Consider the following 14,246-nt stretch of genomic DNA (forward strand, 5'->3'; position numbering starts at 1 on the left):
ACCAAGCACAATGAACCCAACAGCTGCGGAGGGGTCCATGGCTGCTCCCTTCAGTCCAGAACAGTCCTTGCCCCCCGTGCCACGACCTCACGCCGTCAGCGAAGTCACCCCAGCCAAGAGGATAACTTTTTTTAAGAGCGGAGATCCCCAATTCGGCGGAGTCAAAATGGCCATCAACCGGCGTAGCTTCAAGAGTTTCAGCGCGCTCATGGACGATCTCTCCAACCGCGTCCCATTGCCATTCGGCGTAAGGACGATCACCACACCGCGGGGGACTCATAGCATCAACAGACTGGAACAGCTGAAGGACGGCGGCCGCTATGTTTGCTCTGATAAAAAATACGTCCAACCCATCGACCTCGGTGGATCGGGGCGCAAAATGGGGGTCCATCGACCACAACGCCCCATTAGTGCTCGAAGGCACGGTCAACAAGAGGACGTGGATGACGACCACCCCGCCGCCGATATCCCGCAGGCTCCAAAGCTACGGAAAAAAATCACTTTGGTGAAAAATGGAGACCCATCTGTTAGACGTTCCATCGTCCTGAACCGCAGGAACGCGCGCAGCTTCAAAGCGTTCATTGAGGACGCGTCTGATCTCCTGCAGTACAGCGTCAGGAGGCTCTACACTGTGGATGGTAGAAGGGTAAGCGCATTGTTGGCTATTATAGCGCATACTTCCCCAGCATCCCTCATTAGGTGGGACAGTCCCTCTCTGAGATCTTAATCAGCAAACCTGGAAACTCATCGCTTTTGCCCGGGGAGACTCTGGATGAAGCGCAGCTCCTCAGGGTTTCTGGGTCATGGCCTGAAATCTGCAGGTAGCAGGAGGAGCGTTTAGATGCACCCCACTCCCGTCCGTGATCATTTCCCCACCCCTATAGACGTTTTTAATCTATTAGATTAGCCCCCCCACAATGGCACTGGCCCCAGCCGCTGACGACATCGGCCCCGTCCATGGAGCTTGGTGGTTCCCAGGTATGGTGCAGAGAATTCTTCTTCTTCTCAATCAGTAGTAGGTTCCAACGTTGTGGGCTAGAAAGGATGTAACCCCCTTATCTCGCGATCAGAGAACTTGGGGCAAAATTCCATATTCTATGGAACCCCAATAATCTGTATAAAAAAAAGGATGGAAATCGTTTCAGAGTCTTGGTCTAGGCCCAGGGGGCAACGGATCATCTGCCATCATCATTTCCAGGGGCAGAACACCCTGTAGGGCTCAATGGGCCATTTGGGGAGGTCAACGATCTTCCTTGTAACTGGTCCATTTGTCCTATGGAGATCTGGGCTTAGCTGGCACAGCAGCCATGGCACTCTAGGGCCACAACCCCCTTAAATATACGTCTTCTATGCCACCACGTGTAATAAAATACATGAAAGCTAGAATTAAGCTCGTTGGGTGCAAGAGCACAGAAAGCAGGTTGCGATTTCTGGAATAAGCACCATGGGAAACATTGGGGACCGTTCTGGAGACCCCCATGTCCGGGGGGGGGTGTAGTGACATTCTGGAGAGAGTTCAGAGGAGGGCAACTAAATTGGGGAACAGTTTGCGGGATCAAATTATCAGGAAAGACTGAGGGGTCTCAATGTGTCCGGCTTTGGTGGAGAAAAGAGAGAGAGGGGGATGGGAGAGAGAGACATTTCAATAGATAAGGAGAAAAGTTACAACAGGAGGCCAGAATCTAACACTAGAGGGTCAGAGGTTTAGATGTAATGAAGGAGGGGGTGATAGATAAGTGGAAATAAAGGAAAGGGGAATATTTTATGATTTGCAGCGCACCAGGAGCCCCCGCCGTGCCATCTGGTCCCAGACGCGCGCCCCTCCTGGATGTTTACTGTAAGGTGGTGGATAAGCCTTTAATGGGTTTATCTAGGAAATTAAGATCAAAGAAAAAGTGTTGTAAGCAAATAAATAAAGCCAGTTTACAAAAACGCTTCTTAAAAGTCATATTATTTTGCAACGGATTAAAAAAAGGGTAGGACTGTAGGACCCCAACGGGAAAGGAGCTGGAGCTGGGTCTTTTCTCCTTTTGTTTGTTTTTGGTTTTATTCCATTATTTCTCGTGGATAAAGAGAACTCACTCAGATCTTTACTGTACCGGGAGGGTAGTAGACAGGTGGAACAGCCTCCCAGCGAATACAGTATACAGTAATAATAAACTATGATTCCTACAATCCCAGGCTGGCATTTAATAGTCCCGCTCGGCATCGGTTGAAGTACCGGCCCAGGCAACTAAAAATATGGAAGATGTTGGTTATTAAATTCATTGAATATGCCCATATTCATATAATTGCAGAATTAATTATTATTAATTATTATTAATTATTTTGCAGATTGAAAACATGCAGGGGGTGCTTCAGTCACCCGCCATACTGATTTGCGTGGGTCGAGAGCCCTTTAAACCCATCCAAGTCGACAACGCAAGGAAAGGTGCCCCCGAGAAGCTGCCCGGACTCCGCTCCCATCCCGGCGTCACCAGCGAGGTCATGGACAACAAGAAAAATGGTGAATTTCACAGAATTTTACTATTATTGCCATTTCCTGCTACATTTTTTTTCTAAATATAATGAATATTCTCCTAAATGTAAATTAAATTAAATAAAAATAAATTAAAAAATAAATAGATAAATAAAATAAAATAAATAATCCAAATTACTTTGAAATAAAGCATACGATTAATTCTGGAAAGGAAGCTTCTTTACGCCCAATATAATTTAAAGTAATATTTGGGCACGGATTAAAATGTTAATTCCTTTTACTTTGAAGAAACCCAGACTTTTACGCCCCAAAAAGGCAAACTGCAATTCGGCGGAAACTCGCTATCCCCCAGAAAAAAAAAAAACTATAAATGCAAGTTCATCAAAGCGCTAATTTCCAAACAACCTGCAATTTTCTTCCTAATGTTCCGCAATAAAAACCACGCGCTACATAAACAAATTCGGGGATGATTGACAGGTTACAAGGTCAGGTCTGCTGGCTGCGATGCCGAATTAACTCTCGGGGCGCTTAATGCAGCCGTACCATCGCCTCGCCGGTTATCCCTTTAACTCTACCCTCATCGGGGTAATCCAGGGGTCCGCGAAACGCCGTTTGATCTCGGACAGGCTTCAGCTTGTGATTCGGGACTTCAAAGCAGGCAGAGCCGAGAGGGAAGGCAGAGAGCGGCGTGAGAACTCGGGGAAGCGTATATGGACAAGGAATTAACCAAGCAACTTTAAAGTCTCCTGAGGAAGAGCGAAGCAACTTCTTGGATTTTTTACATTTTTTTTTTAATTATTATTATTATTATTATTATTATTATTATTCTAGCAGTGGTTCTATTGACTCAAATGGATCATCTAGATGGTTCTAGGTTCTGGCTGGAGCCCAGCATGGTACTGACAATCGCCATTTGCACAAATCATGAATCATAATTAATAAAACATGCAAGACACAAAGAGCTTCCCCGCAGATCGGCCCCTTTCGGCCCTTTTACACTGCCCGTTTCTCCTGCTGTAAAGACTCAAACCTTAATCAGTCATTGGTCTCGTCTTAGATTCAGGAGCCGTATGTCTATCCCATGCATGTTTAATTTCCCTGACTGTATTACCCTCTACCACTTCTGCTGGGAGGCTGTTCCACTTATCTACCACCCTCTCAGTAAAGTAAAACTTCCTTACATTACATCTAGTGTCTCTTCCAGACTTTGGAACATGTTTCTCTGATCCACAATAAAACACAGATTGATTTACCGACGCTTTAAAGGTGCTCTGTAAGCTTAATTAAAGGATGAAGTGTTGGCTTAAGGGAAAGTTACAGAGAGGAAAGAAGAAAGGCTGTTTGCCTTTTGTACTTTTCGACCTCTAACCAGTGACAGATGTTATTACAACAAGCCGTGTGATTAGTTTGGTTAAGCGTTCGTGCTTAAGTGGAACAACCTCTCAGCAGAAGTGGTAGAAGTTAAACATGCATGGGAGAGGCCATTCTGAATATAAGACAAGGCCAAGGACTGAATAAGTCTTGAGGTTTCTACAGCAGTTGTGGTTGTTATTTTATATTTTTTCTAATACCTGATAATTAGTGCAATTTTAGGGTCAAAAATGCCATTTTGTAGTTTTGTCTGTTTATAATGTATTTTGTTTTCTCTTTTCTGCTCTTCTGCTCCATGGAATGTCAACGTTGTCCAGCAAACTTTGGGCTGAAAACGAAGAAAAGCGTAATCCATCCCCGGTCTGCCTCGAGCAACAAAACCAGGTTTTCTCTGTCCTCAGACAAATCCTACCCCAACGGTCTCAACATGTCCCCAGTGAGCAATGGCTTTGCAGCCTTCGCCGACGAAGGTCCACACGCCAAGTCGGACGACACGCCCCACTCTTTAGTCAACGACGACATTGAAAAGAAGGTCCACGTCAACAAAGATGGCAGCCTTTCGGTGGAGATGAAGGTCCGCTTCCGTCTTTTAAACGAAGAAACCCTTCAGTGGTCTACGCAGATCAAAAAATCCAGCACGCTAGGGAAGGCAAAATGCGAACAGCTTCACTTGTACCACGAAGATGACCTTGAGACCAAGAAGCAGATGGACCCAGAAAACTTCTCCGAGACAGACGATTCCTTTTACCCATGCGACGCGGAGTCCTACAGTTCAAAGCTAAACGACGCCGAGTTAGACGATATGTACTGTTCTCATTGTGGAATGCAATGCCAGGAGTATGATATTTGGAAGAATCCCCTACATATTGACCCACATGATGATTACGCCAAGCAAAGCACTTGGCAAACTCAATCATCGACTTCCAGCACATCATCTCACCGAAGGTTAAGGAGCAATCAAGACAGCCTCCGTACCGTGTCTTCCGAGGAATACACCGAGCATGTTCTTCACAAGTCTTCAAGTTACTCAGAAACGAGAGGAAGTGGAGAGACAACGGTGCGATATTCTGCTGTAAGCCAATGTACGTGTCGTAGCACTCAGTCGGTTATCTCGAATGTAGACATGGTGTCGGAAAGCGGGTGTAGACATACCAGAGGATACCAAAACAAGTCGTGTCCCAGTCCGAAGAGTTTGTGTGCTCCGCCGAACCAGTGTCCTGGGAAGTTCCGTGGGTCAAAAAACGTAAGAGCTGGAAGTTCTGAAGACAAGGCTGAAACATCTCCAAGACCGTGTTCCAATGGTGAATGCCAAAGAGTAAGCGCGATGTCTGAGTCGTCATCTCGGAAATGTCATAGAAGGATGAGCACGAGGAGCAGCACAAATCCAAGAAGTCCTACGTCAAACATAAGCTGCGACGAAGAAAACCAACAAGGCAGAGGAGACCTCTCAACTCCCACAAGGAATATTTCACGAGCGTCAAGTGCAAACAGTGACTTTAAAGACATGGGTGGTGGTGAAGGTGCGGAGATACCTGCAGCCCATGAGAAAATGAATAGTGAATGTAATACAGAAAGTAATGAACTTGCATTGGACTCCTCAAGGACTCCAGGCAATGGTGATGAAGAATCTTCAACAAGAGCATCATCTCCTTCGAGTAAACATTCTGATAAAAGGAGGACACCGAGAATCAACAGTGGACAGAAGAACACCTGGCGTTCTTGTAATTCTGTTTCCTCGTCTTTAATTTCAGTGGAAGGTAGTGAAACCCTATTACCAGATGCTGGCCGTGTTGGACCTTGCGATGAGGAAGTCAATTTAGAAACAAGTAACTTAATTAACTCAAATGTGAATTCATATGCTGATAAACGTCAACAGACTCTACGATCTAACCATTCACTCCAGTCTTCCTCATCTGTTGCAGAATCTATTCCATGTCACAAACAAGATGACCAACCCAGTTCTAACAGCCCCGACAATTGTGAGGAGTCCCAGAAAAGCCACCCTGTCTGTAAATCCCAAAACAACACGGCCAGTCCTGCTCACTCACAAACATCAGGTAAATCGCAGTCCATCGGCTCGAAATACAATTGCGTTAGTTGTCCTGAAAACGACAAGCTTCATAGCATGAGCTCCAGGGTTTCCTCTCTTTCCGAAAAGAAGAGCAAGCGCTCGGACTCTTCTGATATCTGTGACCATGAGTCCACTCACGGTAACGTTAAAGAAACAAAACAGACGGGGGACCCAAACAACGTTGATCAAAGTGCAAAAACATCAAGCAAAGCATCGGACTCCGAGTTTGAATGTGCTTACAGTCCTTCTCCACCAAAGGGACACCCAGCCAAAAGGAATCTTAGACGGTCAAAGTTTAAACATTCCAGTAGCAGTGTCTCCAGTGACCAGGTGAAGACCTTTGAGATAGCAGAAAAGATGGGAAGCTCAAGGTCTTCCACACCTGAGTCGAAGGGTGTTTCGGCATCAAAAGACAGTATAGAGACCTGCAAGAAATTTAAAAATACCACCAACAGGAGTACGGAGGAAGTAACAAACACTAAGAGTCGGAAAAACAGTACTAGCTCCTCAAAGAAGAAGGTCCACAATGAGTCTGTAGATACAGATAACAAAAATCACGATGAGCTTATTCCAGCGGCATTGCCAAATGCATCCTCAATAGAAGTTGTTCACGAGTGGCTAAGAAAGATACCGTCGGGAACGTTGGTTGCTGATTCTGAAGTGGAAGAATGTCCGGCAAAGGCATCCCAGGACACCAACGGCGAGATGATGGAGCCCATAACTACCAAAGGAGCAGAAGAAAGGCAAATAAGTAAAGACTGTATAGTAGAAACACAAATTAGCAATCCAACGCAAAATGAGGTTAATAAAGCTCTTGACAAAGTCAAGATAGAAGGAAAGGACGAACGTGCTTCGCCAGACAAAGTGCAAGAAAACAATGCCGAGTGCTGTAAGGCATCTGTAAAACCAATTTGTCACCAAAAAGCTCTCCCAACTACCATCAATACATCTGTCCAAATAATGAAAGCACTGCTAAGCCCGTCACAAGAATCTAAATTTGACAGGTCCAACAGTTTGCCCGAGGTGTCTCCTGTTATGGGACGAAAGCTCAGCAATTCAGCAAAGGCTTTGATCTCTTGCCTTGATAGTCTACAGCTCCTGGATGATGGCCGACCAGATCCTTCAGGCAACTCAAAGGAGTACAACAAACCCAAGTATACTGAATTGATAAACATTTTCCAGGCCTTATGGGCAGAAGGCCCAGCTAAGAAATGTGTAAAGAATGTTAAATCTGGAAAGCATTACTCCAGGGAAGATGAAGTAACTCCTGGTTCATCTTCGGGAGTTGATGTCAACAGCGGATTCGGAGGCTCTGGGGATGGTAGCGTAATTGGCGGTGATTGTCCCGCGACGGCGGTAAAAGCAGAAGAAAGCATATTGGTCGGAGCAACCACGGACGTGAAAATGATCAATAACATCACGGCATGCAATGGATCTCGTCAAACTCTTTCTGAAGATGAACAGCGTGCAACAGATCTCAAACCAACTAAGGACGCTAAGACATCTTCTCGTCCCGGTGAAGCTAACTCACCTAATGTAGATGAAAACATGAATGAGAAGAAAATAGACCCTCAAGACAATAACGCGAGAGATGGAGAACCTCCAAATGATGTTTCAGAGCACTCAGATGACAATTTCCCTAATGTTGATGGAGGATTGATTGGAAATCTTAAGCAAAAAACTGGAAATAATGATAATCTAAATAATCTTAACAATGCCGACAACAATCCGCAACCAAATGTGTCTAACTCCCCAGAAACAAATTGTATCGATTCTCCCAGCGACACGCAGTCCACTTCCATCTCTTCCGCTGATTCCAATGGAAAAACCGAGGCGGGGGAGGATAAGCAGCCGTCTGATGCGGATCCAGTCTGGGTGCTAAAGCTGCTCAAGAAAATCGAGAAGGAATTTATGGCGCACTACGTGGATGCTATGAATGAGTTTAAAGTTAGATGGAATCTAGAAAACAATGAGAATCTTGATGAAATGATAGCGGAACTAAAGGCTGAAGTGAATGAAAGGATTCAAAGGAGTATCGCAAACGAGCTAAAGAAAATAAAGAGGCGAGCAGGGCAGAAAGTACCAAGACCTCCAGATGAAGGCTCGAGGAGGAAGTCTTCTCTACAAGCAGAAGAGAGGAGAAAACATCTGCAAACTATGCGCAAACGATCAGTCTTGCTGCTTGCGAACGGAGACAACCGGGGAAACTGGACAAATGACGTTTCATGCGAGACCGATGAGGAAGATCTGACATTCAGTGCATCATTTGGAGACGAAATCAATGGACAACCAAATGGTGAAGAGTTTTGTCCCTGTGAAACATGTATTATAAAGAAAAGAGCTTTCATATTATCCAAACCCAAAGCTGCAGTTGCTGATGCCCCAATCATAAGAGCGTTTGATCTCCAACAAATCTTGAAGATGAAGAAAGAGATTCATGAAGTCGCCAATGAAGGAATAATTAACTCAAAAGTGGATGAGTGCAACAAGGAAATGGGTGAAGCCATCGCAGAGCATGGTGGCACAGACGTGAGCAGAGACTGCAAGAACGAAGAAGGCTCTTCAAGTCATTCAAGACTTGGAGATAAGACGAGTCAAGTCAAGTCAGAATGTTCAGCTGAAGAACAAGAAGACATTGGTCTTGATGACCATGCTTCAGTAGAGTTTGAGAATGAAGATCACAGCGATGATGATTTTCAAGGTAAAGGAGGAGAACATCAAGACATAACAGAAGAGAAAAAACAGGATGAAGGCTTGGAAGATGAGGAACAAGATGCCAATACAGTTGAGAAGGAGGAATGTTCAACTGTGAATTGTCCAACTGAAAATGACACAACTAGCAACCTTGAAGAGACACAAAGTAGTGATAAAGAAACCGCTTCCTCCAAGTTAGACGATGGTCATACTGTGGAACGAGACTTAGAATCCACTATGGAGGATGAGGAAGAAAAAAGTACCACAGAAGATGGAGATGAGCCAGACCAGTTGAGTATAGATTCTAAAGTACCAGAAGAAAACAATGAAAGCAAAAGTATCAGTGGAGAAAATGAAGCAACTGAAAGCAACAAAGAAGGAAATGTCAGTGAAGATGACGAAGAACAGACTTCAGAGGGAAGTCAAAGTTGTTGCTTGCAGAAATCTTATTTGGGTCAACATTCAGTCATAACCCGGAACGGCTCTGCTGATGAAGGCGACAAAGACTTTAAGGGCATGAACGGCAGCACCGGGGAATCATCACCTAATGGGCAGTCGAACAGTTCCGGCAGTAAGCAGGCCCAGATGTACCCAGATAGTTCTTCAGACGACGAAGCTGGAGACTCTACCTGCGCGAGCCCTGTCGGAATGAACAAGAATGAAGCTGCCGGCAGAGTATACGTCAACAACAAAGGAAGCTTTGAGGAAAGTGAAAATACCTCAAAGAAGGATTCACAAGAGGAAGTTATAGACCAAGACGACTTTGACTTTTAGTAGATCTTTTTTCTATTTTTTGCTTGAATTTAATTTCTTTCCAACGATATCTAGAAGCGCTGTGAATTTTATTTATATATCAACTACTTCCACACCGTGTCATGTATAATGCTAATATTTCAGGCTTAGAGCTTTATTGGTTAATTAAAAACACTAATTAGCAAATCAAATATTTAATTGTTTGGGTTAATGAGGCTACGGAAATTCTGAACCTGGTGCTAACTTAGAAGTGTATTTAAAACTGACGCTGTTTGAGAGACCAATGGGTGAGAATGATTTGCCCGCGTGTGAGTTTAAAGGGTCAACTATTTTATCCTGCCCATGAACCGTTGGATGTTCTTTGCACGTCTTGGTATGTCTCCAAGTGATGCTGGATGTTGTATATAAAGGATGTTTTTGGGTATGAAATTCCAAAAAAACGTTTATTAACAACTACTGGGACCCGACTAGTGCTGTAAAAAGGTTTTGTAGACGGGGCATTGCCATACCTGGGAACTTCTGGTCTCCGGCTACCCGGAGCCTTCCCTTGCGGGACGCGGCCAGGACCGCACGCTGACGTCCGTGAGAAGTCCCGCTGATGTCATGCGCGTTCCCGCTGATGGAGACCCTCAGCGAGAAACACCCCCATTTAAAGGGAAAATGGGCGGGGAGCGGGGTGTGTCGAGACCCCGCTCCCGCGACCCGGAGAACCGGTGCTTCACCAGGCAATCTCCGGGTCAAACCCAAAGAGTTCCCAGGTACGGGCATTGCCCACTTTGCCCTCTGTGACACCCGTAAAAATAAGGTAGCCTTGACATAAATTTAGGAACAACCAAGCACTTTATCTACTAACATTGTTTCATGGAATGTGACCCATTCTTAAAGACTGTTATGGAATAAGACTATCTGAGTTAAAAATAAAATAAAATAAAAAATGTACATATACTGTATATATGTATTATATATGTTTTTACTGACATTTTTCTTTAAACCGATAAAATGAATCCTAAACCTGAATCATTTTTTGATCCAGGTACTTTATGGGGGGGGTATCTTTTTTGTTGTTCATATTTATTGATTTGGTGCCATCATATTTTACGTTGATGTAAAATCCGGAAACGGAAACTAGGAAACTAGGAAAAAAACATCTATATGTTTTAATCAAATTTACAAAATATTACCGGAAATACAGATTAAACTCCCAGCATACAGCAACTTACATTGTATTTGAAAGAAAAAATAGCAGAACAAATCCTATTTTGTGTTTTAACCCCTTTCACGACAAAGCCCATACATGGATGAGTTCACAATGCATTGTCCTTAATGGGTTAAGGAAAACCTGTTGTCCTTAAAGGGGTTAAAGAGTTCAAATCATGTTTTCAGTGGTCAAAAGACATTTATGTTGAAATTGTACTTAATGATGGGATTTTTTAAAAAAACTCCTTGCTCTTAAATTAAGAAAAACTAGTTGTTTTAAGTAAATGATAAAATGTAAGGTTATGCATCTGGACAGGAAGAAAAATGAACAGAACATTTCTTAATGAAGTAATCAAGCAATTAATTGTTCATCATTGAGTAACAACCTGAAAACCTATTCTGATCGTGGTTCCTGAAGGACAACCTCTGCTTCAGATGACAGCTGATATGAAAAATAATTATGGGATTGACAGGGCCGGCCCAAGGCATAATGCCGCCTGGAGCAAAGTTTAAAGTGCCGCCCCCCCCTTTATCTACCCTTACTCTGCCCCCCCCCATTATCTACCCTTCCTCTGCCGCCCCCCCCATAATCTACCCTTCCTCTGCCGTCCCTCCCTCCCTACCCCCCCTTATTTGTACTTACCTTTCAGCAGTCCTGCGGCGAGTCTCCCTGCTCAGTCTCGGTGCCGGCTTGTAATGCTGAGCACCGGAAATGACATCATCCTCCGGCGCTCAGCATTACAAGCCGGCACCGAGACCGAGCTAGAGGGCTCGCAGAGGAGAGAGAGAGAGCGGCGCCGAGATTTTGCCATTTGATTTGTTATGTTGGGAACCCTCTTTGTTATCAGAGATTCATACGATGGGTATAAAGGAGACCAACTAAGACTGAGCCAAGACAAGAGGCACCAAAAGCAAATGCAACCACTGATTTTAAGATGGAGATTTGGACCATGTGAGGGGTGAATGAGAGGTCGGAATGAATGGTAATTCACGGGGACGAGATAACCATTGACATTGAGGAAGACAGCTGATAGAAATGGTAGTCTCGGAGGGAGGAAAAATGTACAAATCTGCAAAAGTTAACCTTTTCGTCCTTCCTCTAGGAAATGGTCATGCCAGGCAGACTTGTGTCTTACGACCCTTATGAATCAACAATAATGATAAATGATAATATCAAAATAAGCAATAAATGAGGGATTTCCCATGCTAAGAATAATTATTTCCGTTATTCTTACGGGATTAAGATTAAGTTATGCTTTATTATAAAGATTGGCACATATATGTGACGTAGTCAACCAAAGGAGGCAGGATACACGGGGAATAAATAATATGTATTAATATTTCTAAGATGTTTCATTAGAATCACTTTTTTTCTTCTAAATCAGATCCTTTTCTTTAATTTAGTCAATTGTATTTTAATTTTTTAATTTTTTTATTTTTAGTTAGTTTTCATATTTAGTTCATATTTCATATGTTCAAATATTATCCGACTTCCCCCAAAAATATAAATTATTTCCCCCCCCCAAATCTATTTGAAAAGTTTCTGTGCATTTACGGGGCTTTTCACTGGAAAAGATTTGCGGTAATTCAGATTTTTTTAACCATTTTCAAAGGGCACAGTAAAACAACAAAGATCCGTACCATCAATTAAATCTCTATTAAACCAAGTTTTCTGACAGCTAAGGTATTCCTGCAATTAATCAAATCCCTTTTTTTTTGCTAATTAAAGCAGGGCTGTCACAGTACCAAGAAATCCCATTTAATTTGGAATCAGTTTTAATCCGGGGAAAAAGAGAAGGAAAAAAAAACCCTGATGTTAGCAAAACTGCAGGTGTACGGACGGGGTGATACGGAGAAGACTCAAATGTCTGGGGATTAACGGAAGCCTTAATACAGCACAATAAAATAGGAAACCTTACTTCTCAGTGCTAAGTCCTGGCGTCCTCCTTACTGCCAGGCACGTCCAAAGCCTTTAACACAAAGAAGGGTCAACCACAATCCCAAAGTATGAGGGTAATGGACTAACCCTTAATGGCACAAATACCCAGAATGCAGGGCAATATAAGTACAAATACCCTCCTGGGTAGGTATAGAGACCAAACATGGCAGAGCATCCAAAGTACCACCCAAAATAAAGTAACCCAATGGATATCATGAACGGGGCGGTCTAAAGGTTAGTGTGTGTGCTAGTGTGATACTCAATGGACTAATAATTGGCCGGAACTGTGGCTAAAATGGGGGCTACCTAATTTCCATTGATGGTTCCTAACCAAGTCCTCAATGCACACCAATGATCCAAATTGTATGACTTGTTTCGTAATTACTAATGTGCCTTGGGGACCACTGGCATTGAGGAACATGCTTTGTCATATCAACAATATTGTCTACACTCCCAATTTATGATTTGTTAGGGTACTCCATAACCCCTACTTGCCTAAACTGTGTATTGCTATGATACAGGACTTTGGCTCTACCATACAAGCCAAGGGGTTAGGGCAGGCAAAAGTTATTTCGTGATAAATGGGCAAATCAAAGGTCGGAGGAGGCAGAATAGGTTTGAGGTCAGCTATCAAGCTGAGTAGACAAAACAGGAAAATAGCCCACTCAGAGTTCACAGCGAGAACCGTCTCACTGAGGAAGAACAGATGCGTCAAAATTAGAAGGTAAGACCAGGCTATGCACTGAAATACCACACGAGACCACCAATGAAAACTCCTTCATGTATGGGTTTGATGGAAGGATGCGACCCAGAAGACACAAAAGTGTGAGATGCCACCAGACACCAGCCCAAAGGGCTTTACTCCAGATATGTTGGAATGTACTATGACTGATCATTCACAAGTCATGTATTCATCACTTATTCAGAACAGACAGATTTCATTTCCATAGAAAGACAAAACACAAAGGCTGCTTTCTGTGACAGAGGTTTTGCGGCTCCGAGTTCCGAAGAAATTCTTATGAGCATCAACCGATTGGTCCTTTCGTCTTCGATAATAATATCTTTTTTGGTTAAGTAAAAACACAATTTGACAGCCATAACTATGATAAATGACACATCTACTATAAAGATCCGGGGGTTACTGAGATCATTGTTTCAATGAATGGACCCAAAGAAATAAGAGAATGGAGTTAGTAACCAGCTGTGAAATACACTGCCCCTGCTGGCTGCTCTGAGGATTACAACCGGTGGCGCCTATCTGTTTGAGTCAGTAAAAATGGGAGAGTTTACAATTGTGAAGAAATTTACAAAAATGCACCGGTATTTCATGTTTCTCACAAAAAGAAAATATTGTGGTAAAAATTGTAGCTGGAAACGGCTGATTTTTAATGGAATCTCTTCATAGGCGTACAGAGGCCCTTTATCACTCCCATCACTCCTGTGTCTCAATGGCCCTTTATCACTCCCATCACTCCTGTGTTCCAATGGCCCTTTATCACTCCCATCACTCCTGTGTCCCAATGGCCCTTTATCACTCCCATCACCCCTGTGTTCCAATGGCCCTTTATCACTCCCATCACTCCTGTGTTCCAGTGGCCCTTTATCACTCCCATCACTCCTGTGTTCCAATGGCCCTTTATCACTCCCATCACTCCTGTGTTCCAATGGCCCTTTATCACTCCCATCACTCCTGTGTCCCAATGGCCCTTTCTCACTCCCATCACTCCTGTGTTCCAATGGCC

At 43.6% G+C, this 14,246-nt stretch overlaps 1 protein-coding gene across 1 annotated transcript; it reads left to right on the top strand.

Moving 5' to 3' along the window:
• Positions 1 to 9,770, top strand: RP1L1 (RP1 like 1). The gene is made up of 3 exons (XM_053460495.1): positions 1 to 646; positions 2,335 to 2,506; positions 4,168 to 9,770. The coding sequence occupies exons 1-3, from the start codon at positions 11 to 13 to the stop codon at positions 9,387 to 9,389; spliced, it is 6,030 nt and encodes a 2,009-aa protein (XP_053316470.1). The 5' UTR covers positions 1 to 10; the 3' UTR covers positions 9,390 to 9,770.
• The last annotated feature ends 4,476 nt before the right edge of the window (positions 9,771 to 14,246 follow it).

This window comes from Spea bombifrons, chromosome 3, assembly GCF_027358695.1.
Source record: "Spea bombifrons isolate aSpeBom1 chromosome 3, aSpeBom1.2.pri, whole genome shotgun sequence".
Classification (NCBI taxonomy): Eukaryota; Metazoa; Chordata; class Amphibia; order Anura; family Pelobatidae; genus Spea; species Spea bombifrons.

Coding starts and splice junctions, on each gene's coding strand:
- RP1L1 (XM_053460495.1), top strand. CDS start 11: ATGAACCCAACAGCTGCGGAGGGGTCCATGGCTGCTCCCTTCAGTCCA. Junction 647..2,334: donor ACACTGTGGATGGTAGAAGG/GTAAGCGCATTG, acceptor ATTATTTTGCAG/ATTGAAAACATGCAGGGGGT. Junction 2,507..4,167: donor CATGGACAACAAGAAAAATG/GTGAATTTCACA, acceptor AACGTTGTCCAG/CAAACTTTGGGCTGAAAACG.